At 50.7% G+C, this 25,501-nt stretch overlaps 1 protein-coding gene across 8 annotated transcripts in view; it reads left to right on the top strand.

The window, feature by feature from the left end:
• Positions 1 to 25,501, top strand: part of LOC119433033 (histone-arginine methyltransferase CARMER) — a 145,085-nt gene that overhangs the window by 69,109 nt on the left and 50,475 nt on the right. For all 8 annotated transcript variants that reach the window (XM_049658447.1, XM_049658450.1, XM_049658452.1 and 5 more), the window contains one exon: positions 23,540 to 23,715. In XM_049658447.1, coding sequence (XP_049514404.1) covers positions 23,540 to 23,715 — 176 coding nt within the window. The remainder of the gene's footprint in view (positions 1 to 23,539; positions 23,716 to 25,501) is intronic.

Genomic DNA, 25,501 nt, shown 5'->3' with positions numbered 1-25,501 from the left:
CACGATGCACTAACGGTGTGACTCGTGAAATATCGCCGCGTGCAAGCGCATAGCCAGCGCAACCGCCCACGCCGGCCAAAGCTCAGTTCCCGATAACGGCAGAAACGAAACTTCTGGGAGCGGATGGCGCCGGCATGGCGACAGGCGGGCGCGCGCAGAGACCGTCAAAGGTGAGGGAGGAGGGCGGCAGGGAAGCAGATTTGGCCCCGGCAACTCCACCGCTTCGGTGGCTTCCCTCGCCCTCTCTCTCAGCTCCCTCGCAGCTCCCTCACCTTCGACTGTGTCCGTGTGCGCTTGCCACCATGCCAGCGCCGCCGGTACCAACGTTATCAGACTAGCTTCAGTTGTAAAACTCGGCGGCGTTGTGTAGAACAGCCACCCGCCCGCACCTTCATGGTGCTGCCGTTGCACCCAGCTTCTCTTCCCCACTAGCCGGCTACACGCGGTACAGCTTTGGTGTATTCTGTGGTTGGTTGTTGACGGCGGATTTCAGGAAGCATGTCATCCGTGAAACTGTAGCCTTCGCCGCGTTTGTTAAGGATATTAGCAGACGATGCCGATGTGCTGCATTCCTGACTGCAATAAGCAGCTATTGAACGATGTCAACAGTTCGGCGTGCCACTTCTTGTGTGCTCCCAGCAATGCGACACTTCGCTCGGTGTTTAACAGAGCGATTCCTCGTGCCGACCGGAAACTCCTTGCGAAATCCATGGTGTGTGATTTACACTTTCATGAGCAGGACATCTTAAAGTGTTTGTGCATATTATCAATGGGCAGACGGTTGAGGTGCCACGAGACAAGTGGACACTTGCCAAGGGTGCGGTGCCGAAAGTGTTTCCGAACCTGCCCTCGTATCTGTCGAAACAACCAGGGGGGGGAAAGAAAAAAACGCATATGAAGAGAGATGTTTGGTGACCTGTTCTAGGCTATCTTAGAAGAGCTGTCACAGAATACGCTGAGTTGTGTTGGGTGCCCCTTCCGCTTTCAGGAACTGAGTGCACACATCATTAAATATTTAACAGCGGAGCTGTTTGAGCTTTTTGCTTCTCCGCGTAGTGTTCGCAAAAACTCGCCTAGCGATGACGTCACTGCGCACAGCTGCGCGTCGCATCACCTTGCGATAGCCAATCAATAGCTAATCGATAATCGATCACTAAACAATAAATTCTGGAAAAGGCTGAGGATGACTTAGTAGTGCTTAGCCTAGCCCAAATACGTGGCCACTATACCTTGCGGTAGCCAATCAATAGCTTGTAGCGCCTCAGAATGCGGCGCCCGTCAAGAAAGAAGAAGTTGGCATTCGACCACGCGGCAGGTGCAGAGTGAGAATAAAAAATCAGTTCGAAAACTCAATGCTGTCAGGGCTGGATCTTTCTCGTGTTAGCTCCGACAGTTAATGGTGACCCGATAAAGAACACGCAACCCCAACCATCCCGCATGAATCCTGCCGGCTCTTCCACCCAGCCTACCAGTCTTGACGCCCAAGCAGACGCGAGACCTAGCAGTGCTGCGGTGGCTGCGATCCAACACGTCAACCTGCCACAATTTTGGCCAAACAACCCCTGCACATGGTTACTGCAGGTCGAGGCGCACTTCCGTCTACGGCAAATCACCAGCCAACAGACCAGGTACTGGCATCTGGTGTCCTCCTTACCTCCGGACGTAGCCGAAGACTTCGCAGATAAGACTTCGCAGCCATCTCTATGACACGTTGAAGGAAGCTATCATTTCCCGCAAGTCCGGGTCTGAACACAGCAGACTCCAACAGCTCATCACGGCCACAGAGCTTGGTGACCTTCGCCCATCCCAGCTCCTGCGACACATGCGCCAGCTCATTGGCGGGACCTCCGCCCCTCAAGAGGAGAAGCTGTTGCGAGAGTTGTTCCTCCAGCGCTTACCGCAGGGCATGTTCCCTGTCCTCGTCGTTGCAGGAGATGGTCCAGTAGACACGCTCGCTGAAATGGCTGATCGAGTAGCAGACTACTCGCGGGCACATAGCCTCAACGCCGTGACCACGTCGCCACCGGCCACCGCTGCAGACCCCGCACTCGCGAGCATCGACAACCGTTTGGACGCCATTGTCAGACGTCTCGATGACTTCGTACCTGCGCATCGCCGATCGGCATCCAGTTCCCAATTCCACAGTCGCTCCTCGACGTCTCCACGCTCTCCGGGACTTCAGACAACCGACGCGCCATGGGACGGCTCTTCCTCGACCATGTGCTGGTACCACCGCCGATTTGGGGCCTCTGCTCGCAAGTGCACTCGCCCATGCTCCTGGTCGTGAAATGCGACGACCGGCCACTGACGGCGGCAAGTGGTACTGGTCGAAAGTCATGCCGCCTTTTCTATGTTTCCGATAAGATGACTGGCGCTTGCGTCCTCGTCATCACAGGAACCCAGGTTAGCGTCATACCGGCCGTGCCGGTATGACGTCGCAACGAACAGACCTGCCCACTCCAAGCGATCAACAACTCCGCCATTCCCACATACGGGCAACGCTCTCTTACAGTTGACCTTGGACTACGCCGTATGTTCCGCTGGCTTTTCATCCTCGCTGACGTCTCGCAAGCTGTTCTTGGAGCTGACTTCCTCAGTTTTTTCAACCTTGCTGTGGACATGCATGCTCATCGCTTCATCGATCTCAACATGCGCCTATCCATCAACGGTATACTCTGCACTTCCTCGTCAACGAGCCTTCGAGCTCTCACACCCGCTTCGCCGTATGCAAAAATACTCGCTGACTTCCCAAACATCACGAAGCCGCACACCAGAGAGTCACCGGTGAAGCATTCCATCACTCACCACATTGTGACCACTGGACCTCCCGTTTTGACACGGCCTCGTCGACTATCTGGAGAACGGCTCACCATCGCTCGCCGTGAGTTTGAGCACATGCTTGAACTTGGCATTGTGCGGCCTTCCTCCAGCAACTGGGCATCGCCACTCCACATAGTGCCGAAGAAAGATCCTGGCGACTGGAGACCATGTGGGGATTACCGCGCTCTCAATGCCCACACCTTACCAGACCGCTACCCATTTCCTCACATACAAGATTTCACATTAAATTTGGCTGGGTGCACGATCTTCTCTAAGATTGACTTAGCGAAGGCTTACCATCAGATTCCTGTAGAACCCGCTGACATTCCAAAGACGGCCATCACCACCCCATTTGGTCTGTTCGAATATGTAAGGATGCCTTTCGGACTACGCAACGCAGCACAGACTTTTCTGCGCACTATGAACAAGGTCACGCGAGGTCTCGATTTCGTATTTGCCTACCTTGATGACCTCCTGGTCGCAAGCTGATCGGGCCCTGAGCATGAAGACCACCTGTGCACCCTGTTTCATCGTCTGGATGATTACGGTTTCGTCATTAATCCCAATAAGTGCGTCTTTGGCGTCGCTACAATCGAGTCCTTAGGCCACCTTGTCACTCCACAGGATATCCAACCGCTCGCCAGCAAAGTGAAGGCTATCCTAGACTTTCCACCCCCAACATCAATGAAACGACTCCGAGAATTCCTGGGCCTACTAAACTTCCATCGCCGCTTTCTTCTTAAGTGTGCCACTTTCCTAAAGCCCTTGACCGACCTATTAGCCATAAAAAAAGACCCGGCTGCGCCACTGGAATGGACCGACAATGCCGCATCTGCCTTCGCCACTGCCAAAAAGGCTCTGGCAGACGCTACCATGCTCATACATCCCGTTCCTGATGCCCCAATTCGTCTCATCACCGATGCATTGAGTGTGGCAGTTGGCGCTGTTCTCGGGCAGCACGCATCAGGTTGGCAGCCCCTTGGTTTTTCAAACCACTGGAAGAAAAATACAGTACATTTGCCCGAGAACTCCTTGCGGTGTACCTCGCCATCAAACATTTCCACGATTTACTGGAGGGCCGAGACTTACAGACAGACCACACGTTACAGACCACAAGCCCCTGACGTTTGCCTTCCATCGCAATCACGGCAATTACACTGCAAGGGAGATCCCTCAACTATGCTTTATCTCCGAGTTCACCGTGGATCACAGACACGTACACGGGCCGGAAAATGCCGCCGCTGATGCACTCTCACGCATCGATGCCTTGTCGACCCAGCCACCACTAGTAATGGAAGAGCTAGCAGCTGCCCAGAGGAACGATCCTGAGCTGCATAGTCTTGGCTCTTCATCCACGTCTCCATCTTTCACGGAGTGCCTGCTTCCATTTTCTACCTCATTAATAACGTGCGAAATGTCTACTCGTGTTCCTCGGCCCTTCGTGCCTACAGCTTTTCGTCGTGCAATTTTTGATCCATTGCACAACATGAGCCATCCGGGTATTCGTGCGACCCAGAAGCTAGTCACATCTCGTTTCGTTTGGCCAAGCATCAATGCTGACGTCCGACGCTGGGCGCGAACCTGCCTTCAGTGCCAGCGTGTTAAAATTCACCGTCACACGGTCACGGCACCATCCCCCTTTCGGCCTCCCGACGCCAGGTTTTCCCATGTCCATCTCGACATCGTCGGCCCTCTTCCACCATCACAAGGGGCCTGTTACCTACTGACATGTGTGGATCGCTTCACCAGATGGCCGGAAGCGTTTCCCATTTCCGACATTACAGCACCGACAGTGGCTAAGGCTTTCACAAACGGCTGGGTATCACGCTTTGGATGCCCTTCTGTCGTCACCACTGATCGCGGTCGTCCATTTCAATCGGCCCTTTTCGCCGCACTTGCTTCTGCGCTTCGTCGTATGCGTTTCTTCCTATCGTGCAGTTTACCCTTCTTTCACTATGAACCAACTAGCCCAATATACCGTAAGAACTGGAATATAGGTCTACTTTTTTTCAAAAAACCATTGCAAAAAGTCTACCCTTGTTTTATATACCGGACATTGGCGGAAAAACTAGGGAAGTCTTGCAACAATGGGCAGGTGAAGTAAACAGCCGCCTTCGCCATCGCATTCAGGCTGCTTTTTCACATTTTGTTTTGAAATGAGCGGAAGCCGACGGCAATTCACCGTCGCCTTCAAGAAAAAGGCGATTGAGTACGTGGAAGCCCACGGCAACCCGCCAGGTTTTCGTGGGCTTTGTATCGTGCGATCAACCTGAGTATTTGTCAGCACCTTATCATCACGGCACGGAGCAGCATTTAAATAAATACTCTCACCATTGTGCAACCGGCTGAGTCGAATTTGTAAGGTAAGGGTGTCTTTCGGTACTTTTGCCATTGAAAGCGTTTTTTTTTTTTTTTTTAATTTTTAGAATTGGTTAGTTGGGGGGTCGACCTATATTCCGGTTCCACCTATAGTCCGGTTTTACGGTATCTTATTGCTGTAGGGTGGATACCGCTTTCGCATGGTATCACTAATTCGGACTATAGGGAGAATGCCAGCGAGCGTGAAACACGCGCTTGCTGCTCGTCCGCACGAGCTCAAGGCTGCGGCGAGGCGTCTGCAGTGGAGCGCGATGGAATGGCGCCGCCGTCTGGCGGCTGCCCAAGGAGCAGCTACAGCGGCGTTAAGCGCACGGGCGGCGAGTTTTACAACTGAAGCTAGTCTGGTAACGTTGGTCGGTACAGCCGGCCCGGCGCAGGCTCCCTGAAGTTTCGTTTTGTGGGTTATCGGGAAGTGAGCGTTTGCCGGCGTGGGTGCCAGCGCCAGCATAGCCCACTCCCTGAAGTTTCGTTGTCTGCCATTATTGGGAAGTGAGCATTTACCGGCGTGGGCAGTTTCATTGGCCGGACTGGGCCTCCGCCGCTGCATTAAGGGGTCTCTCCTAAGCTTTTGCTCTATGGCGGTGTCGGAGCAATGCCGGTTGGAGGCACCGCCACGTTCCTGGGCGCGCTGCTGAGAGCATTGTCGGTCCGCAGTATGTTCGAATTAACCGTAGTAAATGCTTTTGCGTTCGAATTACCGAGCGTTTTTGCCCATTGAAATACACATAACTTTGACGGGACCACAGCGTCAGTTCGAATTAAGTGCGTTCGAATTAACGAGATTCGGTTCCAGGTTCGAATCCTGGCAGGCTCGCCAATATTTTGTCACGGTGTCAGGGTGGTAAACACGACGCAAGGAGCGTTTGGGTTAAGAAAAGCCTTTATGGGGCATGAACACAAGAAAATATTATTACGATAACATCGAAAGATGTTGAAGAGACGAGCCGCCGCGCGAAAGACGACGAAGTGTGTCTGTGCTCTTGGTGCGAGCGATTGTGGGCCTGGCTGTCTGGCTTCTGTGTAAATAGCCTGTAAATAGCCTCTTTCGTCTGTGTTCTTCCACACGTAACATTCTGGTGGAGGTTAGCGATCCCCGTCCTCACCACGGAACTCCGAAGTGGTCGGTACATCGAGCATGTCACCATGCCCCCCGGTGACGAGACCGCCTCTGCAACGGCTTCGGCTCGCCCGACTACGCCTATCGTCACGGTTGCCCAACATCGCGACCCTGGTGTGTTCTGTGGCCTGGAGGGACAGGATGTTGACGAGTGGATCAAGCTCTATGAACACGCCAGTGCTAATAACAGGTGGCACCCAACCATTATGCTCGCCAATGTCATCTTTTATCTCGGCGGCACCCCACGCGTGTGGCACCAAACGCATGACGACGAGTTCACCAGTTGGGACACTTTCAAAGACCAGCTTCGGGAACTGTTCGGCGACCCTCTTGGGCGCAAGGTTGCCGTGAGGAAGGCTCTTGCGTCTCGTGTGCAGACCTCTACAGAGCCGTATGTTTCATACATCCTCGACGTCTTGGCTCTATGCCGCAAAGCTGACGATAATATGTCCGAAGCAGATAAAGTGGCCCATGTGCTAAAAGGCATTGCCGACGACGCTTTCAATTTGCTTGTTTTCGGCAACGTCTCGACTGTCGACGCCATCATAAAAGAATGCCGTCGCCTTGAACACGCTAAGAGCCGCCGTATCACACCCCACATCACGCGGCTACCCAACACTGCTGCTACGTCGACATGTGAGGGTCGACCGCGTCAGGCCACTACCTGTGACGACGTAACCCGAATTGTTCGTCGCGAGCTCGAGGCTGCCTGTTCCTCAGCTTTCTCCACGACGCCTCCTGATCCGCCAGCTACCACGATTGCGATGATTCAGGCCGTCGTCAGACAGGAATTTGAAAACATGGGTCTGAACTCCGTGTGTTCAACGTCTCAACCTAGCGTTCCCCAGTTCTCTAGTGGCCCTCCTCGCCCTCGGCAGTTCCCTTTCTGCCACATCTCGCCGCAACCCGTCCGAATGGCGTACCCCTGATGACAGGCCGATCTGCTTCCACTGCTGTCGCATCGGCCACGTCGCTCGTCACTGCCGCAACCGATGGCCACCTCCTCCTCGGACATACGCCACCGCTTATCCCCGCACCTTCGGACCTTCTGTTCCCTATGCCTCCCGCCATGAACCCACTGTCGCTGATGCCCCTGCTCCGAACCGTCGCTACAGCCGCTCGCCCTCACCTCGACGCCACCAGTCTCGTTCGCCCCAACCCCGTCGATTTTCGTCGCCGCCTATCAGCTCCCGGATGCCGCCGGAAAACTAGACACTGCAGCTTCTGGAGGTGAAGCTGCGTTGTCGACCCTGCCCTCAAATCCTCTGCTCACGTTGCCTACGAACCAAAACCTTCTTGACGTTGACGTCGACGGCTATCCTGTCACTGCACTGATCGATACAGGGGCCCATATTTCCATTATGAATGCTGCCTTCCGACGACGACTCGGAAAGCTCCTCACCCCAGCGTCGGCACGCGTCGTCCGCGTCGCGGATGGCGGTACTGTCTCTATCGTCGGCATGTGTACGGCACGTGTCAGCATCGCCGGCCGCCACACTCCTGTCCTCTTCACCGTGCTTGCTTATTGCCCCCACGACCTAATTCTCGGACTCGATTTTCTTTCTGCACATTCTGCTCTTATTGACTGCTCTGCCAGCACCCTTCCCCTTGAGTTGCCCATTCTCGCAGAACCTCCTGATGAACCCCAGTGCCGCTTACGCCCCAAAGGCTTTATTCGCCTACCACCAAAGTCAATAGCCTATATTGAACTGTTGTCTTCCCCACCTGTTCCTGATGGCGAGTACCTCGTCACTCCTCTGCCCGACATTCCACTACAGTATGACGTCACCGTGCCTCACAGTATTCTTACCATTACTAATAACTGCACTCGCATGCCTATCTTCAACTTTGGATTGGCAAAACAAATTCTCCCGCAAGGTATTTGCCTTGCCAACGTTGACTGCCTCGGCGACCATCAAGTGGCAGCTTTATCAGCCGATGGTTCTTCCGAGCTTGGCGTGCCCCTCGCGCCAGCCTCGGGCGCCGATCCCAACGTAAAGAAAATGGTTGCGGCGGACCTGTCCTCTACTCAGGCTGAAGACCTTTCCAAAGTGTTATCGGCCTACAGAGATATTTTCGACTTCGACGATCGCCCTTTAGGCCAGACGCTCGCGGTCAAGCATCGGATTCCTACTGGCGATGCTAGGCCTATTCACCGACGACCATATCGCGTTTCTGCGTCGGAACGCCGAGTAATTCAAAATGAAGTGACCAAAATGCTAGATAAAGACATCATTGAGCCTTCTTCGAGTCCCTGGGCGTCACCTGTGGTGTTGGTTAAGAAGAAGGATGGCACGTGGCGCTTCTGTGTAGACTACCGCCATTTGAACAAAATTACTAAGAAGGACGTCTACCCGCTCCCACGAATCGACGACGCCCTTGACTGCCTTCACGGTTCCAGCTATTTCTCTTCTTTTGATCTTCGCTCTGGATACTGGCAGATTGCTGTCGACGACATGGACAGAGAAAAAAACCGCGTTCGTAACACCTGATGGCCTATCCCAATTTAAAGTAATGCCGTTTGGGTTATGCAATGCCCCGGCCACCTTTGAGCGTATGATGGCCTCCTTGCTCCAAGGTTTTAAATGGTCCACGTGTCTGTTACCTCGACGACGTCATCGTCTTCTCGCCAACGTTCGACTCTCACCTTGAGCGTCTAACAGCTATACTTGATGTATTTCGAAAGGCGAAGCTGCAACTCAACTCGTCCAAATGTCGTTTTGGCCGCCGCCAAATTACTGTTCTGGGCCATCTCGTCGACGCTTCCGGAGTGCAGCCTGATCCCGACAAAACTCGCGCCATCCGAGACTTTCCGGTTCCGAAGACAGCCGCAGACGTTCCCAGTTTTGTTGGGCTATGCTCGTACTTTCGTCGTTTTGTTCAGGATTTCGCGGCAATTGCTAGACCCCTCGCTAATCTTTTGAAGAAAGGCGTACAATTTTCGTGGGGTACTTCAGAAGCCACCGCCTTCTCTCGTCTCGTCACTCTTCTCACTTCACCGCCCATTCTCGCCCACTTCGACCCTGATGCCCCTACAGAATTGCATACAGATGCCAGCGGTCATGGTGTAGGTGCCGTCTTAGCCCAGCGTCAGCGTGGCCAGGATCGCGTTATTGCTTACGCAAGCCGCCTCCTATCACCATCGGAGCGCAACTATTCCATTACGGAAAGAGAATGCCTTGCTGTTGTCTGGGCAGTTGCGAAGTTCCGCCCTTACCTTTACGGTCGCCCTTTCTCTGTCGTCACTGACCATCATGCTCTCTGCTGGCTCTCATCGCTCAAAGATCCTACAGGCCGGCTTGGTCGATGGGCTTTGAGGCTACAAGAATTTTCATATTCCGTGGTGTACAAGTCTGGCCGCCTGCACCAAGACGCTGACAGCTTGTCGCATTACCCTGTTGACGACTCTGACTCCTCCAATGTGCTGCTTCCCACCACAGTGCTGCTTCCGTTTTCTCAGTATCCCAGCTCCTTCATTTCGCCGACGAGCAACGTCGTGATGCCTACACCAGAGCACTCATCGACCGTTTGGAACACTCTCCGGCCGATACTACTCTATGCCTCTTCGTACTCCGCGACGGTACTCTATACCGTCGTAACCTTCATCCGGACGGCTCCGAGTTCCTACTTGTAGTCCCTAAACACCTCCGCTCAACCGTTCTAGAAGAGCTTCACGACGCCCCAACGGCAGGACACCTCGGCGTCTCTGGAACCTATGACCGAGTACGTCGCCGTTTTTTCTGGCCGGGCCTTGCCCGTTCCGTACGGCGTTACGTCGCTGCTTGTGAACTTTGCCAACGACGCAAGAAGCCTTCCCAGCTCCGCGCTGGTTACCTGCAGCCACTCGACATCCCTGCCGAGCCCTTTCATCGTGTTGGCTTAGACCTTCTCGGCCCCTTTCCGGAATCTACATCAGGAAACAAGTGGATAGCCGTCGCTGCGGACTACGCGACCCGCTACGCCGTAACACGCGCTCTTCCGACCAGTTGCGCTACTGATGTCGCGGACTTCCTCCTCCACGATATCATTTTGATGCATGGTGCTCCGCGTCAAATGCTCACCGACCGTGGCCGTACGTTCTTGTCCAAAGTCATTGACGACATCATGCGTGCCTGCTCAATACAGCACAAAATTACCACCTCCTACCACCCACAAATGAACGGCCTCACTGAGCGTTTGAACCGCACGCTTACAGACATGCTATCGAAGTACGTTTCCGCCGACCACCGTGACTGGGACCTCGCTCTACCTTACATTACCTTTGCATACAACTCTTCCCGTCTCGAAACTGCTGGCTTTTCCCCGTTTTACCTATTGTATGGCCGAGAACCGACGCTACCACTAGACACTGTGCTCCCGTTCCCCACAGCTTCAACTAGCGATTATGCCTGTGATGCAATCGCCCGTGCTGACCATGCTCGCCAACTTGCGCGTGCTCGTCTGCAAGTGTCTCAAGAAAAACAGAAACAACGCTACGACCTCCGTCACCGTGATGTGCATTTTGCGCCCGGCACCCTCGTGTTGCTTTGGTCACCATCGCGTAAAGTTGGCCTTTGTGAAAAACTGCTCTCCTGTTACACAGGCCCATATCGCGTGCTCCGCCAAGTGACCGATGTCACCTACGAAATCGTTCTAGCCACGCCCACTACGTCCTCCGCTGTGACCACCAGTGATATTGTCCACGTCGCCCGGCTCAAACCCTACACCTCTCCAAGCACCTTGGATATTTAACAGCACCGTGACGGCGCTTTTGCCGCCGGGGGGGTAGTATTACGATAACATCGAAAGATGTTGAAGAGACGAGCCGCCGCGCGAAAGACGACGAAGTGTGTCTGTGCTCTTGGTGCGAGCGATTGTGGGCCTGGCTGTCTGGCTTCTGTGTAAATAGCCTGTAAATAGCCTCTTTCGTTTGTGTCCTTCCACACGTAACAATATTAAGAAAACACGCGTTATCAAACTAATATCTAAACCCTAACATACAACGAACTATATACAAAACTGGTTAATTACAAATACTATCTTAAGTCCTAACACACGACGTATTAAACAGTTCAAAATATTTACATGAAGTCCCTTGACGTGGCCACGTCACGTCGTCGTCGCTGCTTCCGGCAACACGTTGTTGGGCCCGCTGATGCGTCGTAGAGTCGGCGTCGCTGATTCCGACGTTCGGCCCTCGGTTGAGCTGGTCAGGAGGTCAGGATGGTGGGGTGACCTGCGCGCCTGGAGCACCCGGTCAACTCCGCAAGCCTGCGGATTGTAGCCGCAGGGAATCCGGGAAGCAGCGCCGTCAGCCCGTAGCTGCGGCTTCCGATGGGGCGTTCGCTCAGCTCGCGGGTCGTGGCCGCGCAGCTGAAGCACAGCTTCCATTGGGTTGCCGCCGTCTCCGCGATTCACCCGTCCTGTTCGGCCTCCAGCTCCTTCTGCCTGCCTGCGTTCCAGAGCGTAGCTGGGCTGCTCTCTTCGGCTACGTGTCCCTTCTCTCATTGGCCACGTAGCTGCACGTGCACTTTTGCGCTTCTTCTTTTGCTTTCATGTTGTATTCCTTTTAATTGAGACGCTCTTATTTTCTAACTTCTTCTTTCTTTATTTCTGTCATCGACTCCACCTGTCTTCTTGTTCTCTTCTTCTGCTTTTTCTTCTTCTTTCTTTCTTCATTTTGTGGCTCATGACAGTGTACCAAAGACTACAAATGTGCTGGTCGTGACATCCTCGCTTTCTTAGCTTGACTTTTTCTAAATTTATGATGTGGCTGTTTGTTCACACTAAATGTGTGCCTGATGTGAAGGTACCGTAAAAAATGACAATCCACAAATTTTGTGTTTCGAAGAAAGAAAAAAAAAACTTCAAAAATGTCACAACATTCAGCACACCACACATTTAGCTGTACAGTCAATATTCAACAGGCCTTCCATTGTAATTTTTAAGCTTCTTTTGCAAGTGATTGCTCCATTGTCAACTCATGAATACTGGCCTGGCGCTCTTTGGCCATACCTGGCGCTTGCGCCATTAAACACTATACATCATCATGAATTTTTAAGCTTCCCAGAGTGCCCAGAAATTCAAAGGGGAAAAGTTCATCTGAAGAAATTATTCTTTAGATATTGCTCTGAATGGGAGCACTAGGAAGACATTTTCGATATCTTTGGGAATTTTCATCAACATACGTCAAGGAATAAGAAAGTTAAGTCCTCGAAACCCTGTGATGGCTCACGCCTATCCCTGCCTTGGGAATGGCAGACCATCGAATCCGACACCTCCTTCGTAGAAATATCAAAGGTGTTACCTGAGGCCCAAATGCGCTCACATTTTCTCAAACGTAAAGGGAATGCACAGAATTCTATACAGATGCTATGCTTCCAATTCTTCTACTGTTGTGGCTTATCCAGCGCTTGGATGGTTGTTTTTAATATCGGGTGGATTACTTTTATTTCAAGCATTTTTAAACCGTAAGCATACACAATACTCACGGCTGTTAAATATACAGTGCAGACTACTTATAATGTAACCGCTTTTAGCTCAGGACCGGTTATAGCGTCTTTTTTTTTTTACCACCGATATATCTCCCATAGAACTCAATGTATAGGCGGACTGTTTATTGCGTACGTAGCAATCGGCACACAGAGAACGGCCTTTTCCAGGAGGCGTTGAGCACAGGCCGCACGGTTGCCGGGCACGCAAACGTGGAAGAGTGGGAGTGCGGGCGCGCATGGAGACCAGTGGCGAAAAGCGAAAGAAAAAGTGGCAGTTTCCCCCGAAAGGCGAAGCAAATTTACTAGTAGAGTATACAGAGTAAGGATAGTAGTTTTATCGCCTGCATAAACTTGGCCACATCCGCATACTAACTGAATTAACAAGCATGGTGTCAGCGCACACAGGTAAACATGAATAGATCGCACTCGACGACCGCAGCCAAGCACTGTACGAACACAGGCGTGAGCAAACGTGGCAGGAGCAGCAACCGAAGTTTCGTCTGGTCTATCGCTTCAACGGAAACTGAGCGGCAAAAGCACAGCGCATACAAAGGTCAGAGCCATGTAGTGATCGCTTTCAAGATACGGTTCGCGCGACAGCCTTCGGCTGCGCAAAGTACGCAGTGGCTTGCAGACAAAGCCGCGCCTCCTCCCTCCCGTGCTGCCTTCGCGCTTTCCTCCATTTGTGTAGGAGATAGAGTCGCCAGTTCCCCTTGGGCCCGGTTGCAAGATACACATCGAGTGCCGCAGCTAAACGTCGCCTCCCTTCACTCCCTCCCATCCCCCCACGGCCTTCCGCACGACGAGAGTCGTCGCGTTTGCCATCCGCCATACATTCGCTCTCTGTGAAAGCACGCATCCCTAGTGCGCTTTCACTCGCACATGCAGCAGACAGCAGCATAGAGCATACAGTATTTTTTTTCTTTTTTCTTTTTTTTTTTTTTTTTTTTTGAGGAGTGGGAGCCTGGGCGTGCGCGTGGAGACCAGCGGCGAAAAGCGAAACAAAAGGGAGAAGGGCGGGAGACTTTGGAGGAAGGAGGGCGCGTGTTTTCATCACTATAGCAGTGTCAAGAGTGAACTATAACTATATTGACCCTTTTCGTGGAGCAGTTTGTTTTAGAGAAGCAAGATGGCGCTCACGGCAGCGCGCCATACCTCTCCTCAGCGACCGCACACGAATATGAAACCATTACCGCTTCCACCTTGCTTCTGTGCGATCAGCTGTCGGAAATGTAACTGCGTTTTCGCTAGCACACTGTGCTTCAATCATGCTAGACTGAATCATGTGGATTGAAGAAGTGTGCAGTAGTTGGCTGCAAAAATAGTGACTGGCGTGTTATGGAATAGAATGAATCTGTGTGGCCAAATTCGCGGACCGCTGGTGCAACTGTCCGAACGTGTTACCGGCACTTCGTAATGTATGGCACTTCGTGATGTACGGCTTTCCTCGAGGATACAGAAATATGCTCATCCGCCAGCCTTGTATCGCTAACCTTCAAAGAAAGGGCCTCAGATCCAGAACGTCGGCAAGAGTGAGTACCACTTGTTAAACAATGACAGTAGGAGTAGCGCCGCTTCCTGTCATAGTAAGTTTCGCGTGTATTATCTATACACATCTGTCCCAAATGGCAGGAAAACTTACGCCCACTCTATCGCCGACGTATCAAGAATAAGTGAATCGACGCACACTTGAATATATGCGCACTGTATACGCACAATAAATGACGGACTACACCTATGGCGCCCGAATGGTCGAAGCTGAATGTTTCGTGACGGTCCACAAGAGTAAGCGAGGTACTAGCTGTAATATATATTTGCTACAAGGTATTACAATGTACAAAACAGCTACATTTAAAGCCTTGTGCGCACCAAGAACAAATCTTATCGGAACTGAGCACACCCGCGAGTGATTAGGCAGAAAATAATCATAGTGGCCGCATCGAGGAACTTAACAGCCACTGCTTCAAAATATTTGCCGAATAAAGAACAAAGAGCAAAACACACTAATTCTGACTGAATTCATAATCGGAACGCTTGGATAGCTTGGAATACATATTTAGCCCCGCTTTTAGAACAAGCACCCTATACGCTGATTGCGCCCTTTGGACATAGCTTAATCGGCTCCGAAAGCGCTTTTGCATGTTCTCCGAAGCTGTGATCAAAGCTTCGCGTCGTCCACCTAGTCACCATCTTCGATATCTTCGTAGAAAACAGGTTTTCTAAGCCGCGCCGGCGTCATACACTTCCATTATAAACAAGCAGGCAACGGAGGCAGTTGAGGCAAGCAATGGACGCGTCACCACGTGATCAAATATGGCAGCGCCCACGGGATCGCCGCGAAAAGGGTCAATAGATAGTAGCGCCCAAGCAGGGTGCGCGTAGTGCAGCGGAAAACCGCGGTGCACTCCTTTTCTTTTTTTTTTTTTTTTTTCAGGAGTGGGAGTGTGGGCGTGCGCGTGGAGACCAGTCTCCAGACGAAAATAACAGCGTTCTTCTGCTGATGCCGCACTTGTCAGGGGAACTTGGTTTCTGTGCTGTGTTGCAATTGTGTTGCATGTGTGTGTGGGTGGAATATGTAGTAAATTGTGTTTGAAAAGTGGGTTGCCTGTTTGGCATAAGCAAAAGCCGAAAAAAGCATGCTTTGGTGATAACACGGTACTGCTTATAGCGCGGATTTTTACAGCTCCCGCGACTTATGTTATAAGCGGTCTACACTGTATAACGCTAATGAATTTTACCAAGGGTATTGTGTGCTCGGACTCATTGAGTGTAGGCAGAGTCCTAATTAGTTTACAAAAACATGAGAACTGCATTTTTAATTAACTGTACAGCTTGTTGTGCTCTGCGTATAGTATGTGCAATCAAGTGATTGTCTTATGCTGGGTACCTGGCCTCAGACGTATAAAAGGGAATGTAGCTGCTGACGAAAACACTATGTCAATAACTTTTAGCGACACAGATGCAAATATATCCGTATCCCTGTCAGAGGCCTAAAGTCTTCGGTGCTTTAAGCTGAGGAAGCATTGGCAAGGACAATGTGATACTCAAGAATCAAATAAATTGCACATGGTTAAACCAAAATTAGGCAACCTAATAACCAAGAGAACAGCACGGTACAAGGAAGTGCTTGTTTGTAGATTAAGAATAGGACACACTTACAGTACTCACTCTTACCTCCTGACTGGAAGTAATCCTCAGACATGTTGTAAATGTTCTGGGGATTGAGGAATGCGTTGGTGTCATTGCACGGGCTGCTCCACCTGTTCTGCTGTTGCTATACGCCTTCCCGCCGTTCCCACCCGCAACCGGTTTCAGCGGTGGCGCTCCATTTGCGACGGTTTTCGGTGGGGGCAGGATGCTGACGCCGCGACCCGGCCGCATTCAGCTGCTGACGGCTGAGCGTGGCTCTTCGGTACCAGTACTGGGTACGTCCATGCTTTCGTCTCGTCCACCGACACCTTTGTGGCTCGGACTGGAGTTGCGCACGGTACCTTTGCCCGTGCAGGGAGCGTGTTCTTTGTGCTGATCCTTTCCTGACGCTAAGCCGAAGTGGTGCCTAGCGCTTGCGCGAGGTCATACCACACTGAGCCGCACTTGCTGAAGGCCCAAGCTGAAGGAGATTGCCCTAGCCCTCGCGAGTTGGCTGATTGGTTATCAATAGAGCAAGCAGCATAGCCGCCGGGCCTCTTGCAGTGACGTGCTATTGACCTTTTTCTCGGCGCTCCCGTGGGCGCTGCCTTGTTTGTTTTTGCGTCCATGCGTCCATTGCTTGCTAACCCCGTTGCCTCCGTGTTAACAATGCAAGCACGTGACGCCGGTGCGGTACAGCAAACCTCCATTCTCATGCATATCATAGACAGTGACTGTGTGGACGACACGAAGCTTTGGCCACAGCTTTAGAGAACATGTAAGTGCTTTCAGAGATCATTACGCCTTATCCAAACGGTGCGAGCAGTGTTTACGGTGCTTGTACTAAAAGTGGGGCTAGAAATGTATTCCAAGCTGTCCAAACTTTCGGCTTATGAATTTTCAGGATCAGTGTGCTATTCTTTCTTCATTTGGCAAACATTTTGAAGCAGTGGCGTGTCATCTTTCTGACTCAGTAAAGTTCCTCCGTTCCACGGTGCGATCACTATCTAATTGTTTATTTTCAGCCTAATTGCTTGTGGGTGTGCTCTGCTGCGATAGATTTGTTATTGCTGCGCACAAAGCTTGGAATGTAAATGTTCTGTACTTTTCAGTAGCTTGTAGACATATCGCTAGTCCCTCGCTTACTCTGTGGACTGTCGCGAAACGTTCAGCTTCAAACATTCATGTCTTGTTGGTGTAGTCGCCATCGCTCATGCTTCGCCACAATAATTGAAGTGTGCGCCCATTCACTATTATTGATACGTGGCGATAGGGTGGGCATAAATTTGCGTGCGAGAAGCTTACTATGCCAGTAAGTGGCACTACTTCCTTTTGTTACGAGCGGTACTCACTCGTAAGTACCGACGTTCCAGAGTTGAAGTCTTTTCTTTGGACGTTAGCTATACAGTACTGGGGGATAAATTATCTTTTTTTATCCTCATGGAAAGCCGTGTATTGCAAAGGGACGACAACACAGGCAGGTCTTTATGTAGCAGCGGTGACACAGGTTGATTTCGTTCCTTATATGCGAATCACTGTTTTTGCAACTAACTACCGCACTTGTCCTCCCTTTATTGTTGCCCATTTTGTAGCATGAATTGGGCGCAGTGCATTAGCGAATATCCAGTTGCATTTCCAACAGCTGATCACACAGTAGCAGGGCAGCAGAAGCAGTAATGGTTTCGTATTCGTGCGCATTGAAGCAACTTTTGGCGCGCCGCATAGTGCCATCTCGTTCCTCTAGATAAAACTGCTCCACGAAAAGGGTTAATCGGTGCCCCTGTCTGCGTTTTCGCCCTTAGTGCGGGACCGCTTTGGTTCCCTACCGTCCCGGGACCGGGCGTTTGTACAGTGTTGGGTGCCACTGGAGACAATAAATGGTTTCCGTCAACTCGGGGCAATGCAGTAAAACCTTGTTAGAAGAGACACTCAAGGGACCCGGGAAACATGTCTCTTGTAACCAAAAATTCTAAAAACACTGAGGCGTCACACTAGACAACTTTATTATACATCAGCATCAAAGCATGTTTAAACAGATCTTTGATGCAAACAGAGCTGTCTCATGGAAACATGGCAATGGCTCTGGAATCCAACTACCGGCATGCAAAGCGACCAGCACCGCAGATGCTGTGACGGAAATCCAACCGAATGGTACTCTGTTGCAGAGTCGGTGTGGGAGCGCGACAGCGATTATAAAAGCATAATCACAGAAAATTCAGTGCAATTTGTAGTTGCAACCATGCGAGGAATAACAGCCGGCTGCAGAACGGAACAAAATCGAGGCAAGGGAATGAAAATTGCAGTGCATACCGGTTGGTACGACATTGGCCGCGTTGCGTGAGCTTGACTGAAAGAATTTACTCTAGGGACCTAAAAACATTGTCCTTAGTAACCGAGTGTTTTTTGTAACCATGTCTCTTGTATGTGATGTTGTCAACATGGCGAACATAGGAAAACCAACGAAACCATTTTTAAATGTCTCTTGTAACAGAGTGTCTCTTGTAATGAGATTTTACTGTACTGTGTTCTTGCGTGCATTGCTCGATAGCCCCCTTGCGGCCTGAGCTCGCGCGCAGCGGTGCTGGAGGCGACTCCTGACACAGCCCTGTGGCTCGCTAAGCTCGAACCCGTGTTGGTTAGTACTTCTGTGAGACCATAACACTCCATAGTGTGGAAATACAGTTATCCATCTTCTTCTCCAATGTGCTGCTATAGTAGCTCAGAGGACATCGCACATATAAGTTCTTCCATTCTGCAAATCGTGCGCACATGACTCAGCACCCAACATTTTTTTCTGAGCAGTGAACCACTTTTTGACTTGGAAACAGTTTTTAAACTTTTTAGCCGAAACAAGCATCCTTAAAATCGTTTTGCCAGGATATCTGTAGCACGTGCCTATCAGCCCTTGCCTTTAAGGGCCCTCTTGGGAGTACTATTGCTACTGTCACTGATGTTTTAGTGCATCGTGTATTCTTTATAAAATTCTACTTGCCATAGCGCACACTAGTCATTGTCATTATTTTGGTAGCTATATACAGCGGAATCTCGATGATACGAATCTCACGGGGTCACAAAAAATATTCGTATAGCCGAAATTCGCATCATCGAAACGCAATTAAAACTAGCTAAATTAAAGAGTCAGAGGTGAACTCACTCAGACACATGCCCGTAAAAAGCATTTACAGTATAGACTGAGCACGAGGTCGCGGGATCGAATCCCGGCCACGGCAGCCGCATTTCGATGATGGCGAAATACGAAAACACCCGTGTACTTAGATTTAGGTGCACGTTAAAGAACCCCAGGTGGTCCAAATTTCCGGAGTCCCCCACTATGGCGTGCCTCATGATGAGATCGTGGTTTTGGCATGTAAAACCCCATAATTAATTATTACCACTTGTAACGTAACCGTTTATAGTGCAGAACTGGCTACAACGCAGCCTTTTCCGACTCCCGTTTACCCTCCCATGTATACGCATACCGCTTACAGTGCAGCTGCGTGAGACGAAATACCGGTTATAATGCGGCTTTCGCGGGAAAATCTCGCCGAGAAGTGTGGTAGCGAGCGCACTTCTCAACGAGGTGCGCCCACCGATGAAAGAGGAAATCAACGAGGGCGATGCAGAGGAGGAGCATGAGACTTGGAGCATGAGTCAAAGGGCAATAAAATCATCGCCGTGCGCCGTATGTGTGAGTGAAAGCGCGCGGGGGACGCACATCTTCACGAAGAGCGAACGCACAGTGGAGAGCAAACGTGACGCGTATGGGAGGGAGGGAGGGGGGGTGGCGCTGTGCTGCGGCACCAAATGCGTATCTTGCAACCAGGCGTAAGGGTAACTGGTGACGCAATCTCCCACGCGAAAGGAGCAAAGCGGGAAGGCAACAAATGCGTTCTTGTACTTTGCGCCTGCGCCGGCTGTCGGCGTTGTCGCGCGCGCACCATATCTTGAAAGCGATCTCCACACGGCTCTGACTTTTGTGTGCGCTGTGCTTACGCCGCTCAGTTTCCGTTGAAGCGATAGACCGCACGAACCTTCGCTCGCTGTGGCGGCCACGCTTAAAACCACAAAAGCAACAAAAGCGCCACCGCTTCTAACTCTTCGCGCCCAGTCGCGGCCTCCGCGCTGTCCGGCGCCGCCTCCGCGCCCCTGCACCAAAAGAGAAAGGGAGAAAGCACGTGACTGCGCGCTGTTCTCTTTCGCGGCCGTCGGTGGGGCGGCATTTATTCGTATCATCCGATGCGGGTCGAAAATCGATTCGTAACAACTGTGCTCTAGCATGTTGCAAAGTATTGGGGCTCGGCCGGGACCACAGCAAAATTCGTATCATCCGGAAATTCGTATTAGCTGTGATCGTATCATCGAGATTCCACTGTATTTAACGACATCTACAGTGACAAACGTTTAGGCCTATTTACTGCCATGTAACACCTACAGTTAGCACTTCATATTCCTCTTCAGTCATAATTCATTGACAACACATCATCACGTGTCATGGTGCTCTTTGGTCACATCTGGCCTTTGCGGCGTTAACACCACACATCATGAGCTGCCGTCTGTCTGGCTGGAAGTTTTGACGTGCTCACCCGGCGAGAATTTTTGCGGCAAGAGGCGCCAATGTGCATCGAGCTGGTGGGTCTCCAGTGGCCGTAGAAGCGCTTCGTGGTTCTCCTATTGCTTGCATAGCGTTTTAAGATGGTGACCGGAAACTGAAATGAAATCGAGCTAGTGGGCGACACTGGAATACGATGCCACCAGAGTGAAACGTGACGCTCACTATGCGCTGCTTGCAGCAGGGAGGACGGTGCAAATGTTAAGTCAACCTAAAGTGATAGATTAGGGCTCGAGAACGTCTCCGGTGTGAATATTGATACGGAACAGCCGCCACAGTGTGACTACACTGAAGAGGAGGAAGACGACGTGTGCCTGCTTGATGTAGCGTCGCCATCATTGCACCTGTTGGCTTTTATTATTGCGGACAGAGCTTAAGTAATAGACAGACAGACAGACAAAGAACTTTAATGAAGGTCGTGAGAAGCTCCGTTGCCCCCTCTCAGGGAGGCGACGAAGCCGCGGGCCGCACCCCTGTTGGGACGGAGAGACCAAGCTCCAGCGCCGCATCGTGGGCTCTCTGGACAGCCCAAAATTGGCGTGACTGGTCGGAGCTCCGAAAAGCAGAGCTCCACTCCTCTGCAGTGCATCGATGCAGGCCCCTCTGTAATGAGGGGCATCCCAGAGCATGTGGTCCAAAGTACTACATTGTCCGCAGCTAGGGCAGTCTGGACTAAAGCGGTCTGGATTGATGTAGTGAAATAAATTCAGGTTGGGATATGATCCCATCTAAACATGCGTAGTGTGACAGCTTGAGGTCTGGTTAGTGTCCCGTGTGGGAGAGGGTATAGTCTTCTACCAAGGTAGTAGTGTTTGGTAACCTCGTTGAAGGTGGAGAGAGTGTCACGGAACTCGACGAGCCTAGAATCGACGGAGCCTCGACTTGCAGTGGCATCAGCGCAGAGGGTTAGTTCACACGCTTGGACGTGTGCGATGTCATTTAGGCTGCGGAGGGAGTCGAGATGGGCCGGGAACCACGTGATTGTATGTGGCTGGATGACTTTGCCTTTGAGAATTCGATGAGCTTCCTTGGCGATGGCACCAGAGGCAAATGCCCGAACTGCCGCCCTCGAGTCAGTAAATATTTCGGCTCTCTCATCGTTGAGAAGTGCAAGAGCGATCGCAGCCTGCTCTGCCCTAGCCGGGGTGCTGTCTCTGATGAAGGCCGCACAAGTGACGTGTTCGTCTTGATTGTTTACCGTTGCGACGAAGTCCGATGTGTGCTCGTACTGGGCCGCGTCAACGAAAGTGACCGTGTGAGGCGAGGCTTTTATCCTCCGCAGCAATGCCACAGCCCTAGCTTTGCGCCTGCTCGCATTGTGTTGTGGATGCACGTTTTTGGGAAAAGGAACAATTTTAATGTTGTCCCGTAGGTAATCTGACATTTCAAATGTGCGTTCCATCGCTACAGTGTAGCCGATTCCTAAGACCGCGAGAACCTCCCTCCCCGCAGGGGTGCTAGAGAGTCGTGATACTTGAGCCGTTTCCTGAGCTTCGATGATTTCATCGAGTGTATATTGTACACCTAGTTGAAGAAGGCGGTCCGTGCTGGCGTTGATTGGTACTCCTATCACTTTTTTGATGATTTTACGGATGAGCGTGTCCAGCTTGTGCTTTTCAGAAGAGTACCACTTGTGCATTGCAGCCGCGTAAATTATGTAACTCATTAAGAATGCGTGGAATAGCCGTAGGAGATTGTCCTCCTTTAGACCGCTCCTCTTGTTGGAGATTCTATGGATTAATCCAATCATGCACTCCGTCTTGGTCGTGATTTTTTTTCTGAGCGTCGTGATGTTACCTCCGGTAAGTAATAAGCTTAAGTAATAGAGAAATTTAAATACATGCTGGACATGATTTAGAGGCTCCCACGGGACATTCAAGTACTAGCGCGATGACAGGGGCATTCCTCATCATAATTCTGACACTGGTTATAAAAATATCACTGTATTGCCTTATAAGACGAAAGGAAATGCTACTTCTAAAGCTGTATGTGACTTGCAGAAAAAAGAACTCATTGACGTTACCCTTGACAATGACGCGGGCGGTCGAAATATTTCGTTTTCTCCACTCTGCACCACCTGCACTTTTGTGCTTGAGTAGTTCCATTATCGCGTAGTGCTGTGCTGGTTTGGCTAGCTCGCGAAACTCTCACAAACTCAAAGTAGCAGGGAATGCCACTTCCATGCGATGTCGTGGTATTCCCGAACTGTCCATACCAAATGACCAAGAGCAGCTGCAGTGGTTTAGCCAATGCTGTCTTGTCTCGGTTTTTCCATGGCCGCGTGTTTGCGTTTTGCCCAAATAACCGTAGCCCGTCTGTTGGGCGCCGTTTTACTTACCGACGGCAGTAACCGGCCTCCCTCGCGGGCGGGTGTTTTGAATTTCGCTCTAGGTATGCAGACCTTTCAGTCGCAATTTTCTCAAACAAAATCTTGGCACGAAACAAGTGCTGCAAGGTTTCTGGAATGGTATTTTAACAGTCCATGTCGACTTTGTATTCGCCTTCCGCATCCCTTTCAAAATGTGCAGTACCTTTCCAATGGCACAATGTCACTCATGCTGTCGAACAGATAGGTAAAGATCAGTAGGGTTGGCAGCAATAGCTGTGAATGCAACATGCGATGACCCACAAGGAGATTTGCTGGTACCGGAAGAACAAACTGAGTACCTGCTGTCATTTTCATGTGACATGGGTAGGTCCGTACTGTGGAGAAGCTGTTGTGGCGGGCGCCTATTACTCTCGATTGTGTGTACCTCGCACCTTTTCTATTTCACATGGGATCTAGCAGCCAGAAAACGTTTTATACGATCACAGTTTTCAGATTGTGTTGTATTGGGTAACTGTATTGGGTGATTTTTTGTGTTCTTGATTGTAAATCTTAGTGCTGGGAAATCGTACGAAATGAGATTGTATCAATGAGCTTCTATGGTATAGTAATTGCATTTTATCACTAGTGCTTGTATTGTATGGCTTTTGGAGGGAGCTGTGATTCAGAGGTACCATTGGATGCAGGACACGTTTGATGTACGCATCTGCCTGGCCAAGTCCCTGCGGCACACTGTAGACTTTGAGCGTGCTACTGAGAGTGACCTGCACTGCATCGAGGTACCCCTGCAGTTCAGCCTGATGCAGTCGGGAGAGCTGCATGGGCTGGCCTTCTGGTTTGACGTGGCCTTCGCCGGATCCGTGTGAGTGCACTGCCGCCAGGGGCTGTGGTTCCCATCTGCTGCTGCTGAGGGCAAGGTTATTTAAAGGAACCATGACACCGAAATTCTTGAGCTCAAATTGTGCATGTTAAACCATATGCGTCCCACAGCAAGGTGGCAAAATTTCAGCGTATTCGGTGCGGTAGAAAATGTTTTTGAAGTTTGAACAGCAGTATGGCAACACAAATTAGTGGTGAAATGAAATCACACCTCCAGCAACGGCTTTTTCAGAGTAAATAAAGACGATCTCAAAGGCACTGCTTTTTAGTGCTGCAAGCACCACAAGCGGTTGCAGGAGCTTGAAATACGTCATGGTCGCCATGCATCGTTTCAAAGCATGTGCGTCTCAGTGGTCAGCCTATGCCAGTTTCCACAGGCGTTCATTAGTTTGTGCTGCTCTTTTTGTGCAAGTGAAAGAATTGCGGGCACAATCTAGCGCCGAAGTTCTTGTGCATCATTGGGTGGCCAGAGCATACGGAACTTGTCTGATGTGGTTTTAGACTGTTTAGGAGCAGGTGACACAGCGTTGACACATGCATTTTCTGATGTCGCACAATCCATGCCAAAGTTGTAGTTGCATGCAGCCAGTGGGTAGGGGCTTAAAGGCAGCTATTTGAGATTGAAATTTCGGGCTAGAAAGTATGCACAGAGCTTAGTATTTTACTTTATTCTTGTGTGTGTGTAACGATATTGGCCCTTTTACTCTGTTACAATGATAAACTGAGAATAGTTCGATTATCATATCATGGCCCCTTTTTACGGCCTCTTTTTACGGCCTCTTTTAAAGCTGCATCTGGATTCTGGATGTTCATACTGTGGCAAGGAAATTTGTGAAGTGGTATCTGTGGCTGTTGTATTGACCCGCATAACCAAATCGTTGTGGCTCTGGTCCAAAAAGGTATGTTTCTTGGTGGTCGCTGAATCACCGCCGAACCATAATGGCAAATAGTGACTTACAATCAATGTAAGAATATTATAGAAATAAGCTCCTCGCTTTCCCTCTCCAGAAACAAATTTTCTAGTCGCATAGTTTCATCCTTGACAAAACAAATAAAATTGCTGCTCAGTGGCAAATTGTGGTAATGTCTCTCTTTTGTTAGAAAGACGTTGGGCCTGTGTTAGGGGGGGGGGCTCTCCCCTTTCCCATATCAGCTCCTGACCTTTGAACGAAATGCAGTAGGCGATGAGGGGCTTCCAGTCTCATTTGGCAGTAGAGTACTGAACAGGCGTTTTTTTTTTTTTTTTTTTTTTTTTTTTTTTTTTTCTGGCCTGGGCCCGGTGTGAACATGAGGTGCAAGGTGCGGCATGTCCGTGCCCGGCCCAAATTGTTTCAAGCATGGCCTGTGGGCCCAAAAGATTTTCCTGGCCCATTGCCTTTTAGGCAGTTGGCCCTGGAGGCGAAATGAACCATCACCCGGTTATGTGTAGATGTGGAGATATAAGCCCACGCACAAATTACTTGCTAGAGATACATTTGACTGTGTCAGGTTTTCTACTGGAGTTGCTACTGACCCATAAGGATTGTGAAAAGCAGAGAGGAAAGTGCAAGCGTGGAGGAGAGAGAAAGGCGCATGATTTGTTGATTGGGCGGTGATGTCATGCACATGAAAGGGAAAATTATCGTCCACCCGAGTGTTAAACCTGTTAAAGTTTCCTTTGTAGCTTCGTACTACATTCGTGTGGATGACAATTTTCCCTTTCATGGACCTTCCTCCACCTTCCGCAGAACTGATTTGCCATTAAGTAAGGGGATGCCTGCAAATGGAAA

Source organism: Dermacentor silvarum, chromosome 11 (assembly GCF_013339745.2).
Source record: "Dermacentor silvarum isolate Dsil-2018 chromosome 11, BIME_Dsil_1.4, whole genome shotgun sequence".
In the NCBI taxonomy this organism is placed as follows: domain Eukaryota; kingdom Metazoa; phylum Arthropoda; class Arachnida; order Ixodida; family Ixodidae; genus Dermacentor; species Dermacentor silvarum.
The sequence above is the reverse complement of the archived record's forward strand: the minus strand, read 5'-3'. Positions and strand labels throughout refer to the sequence as shown.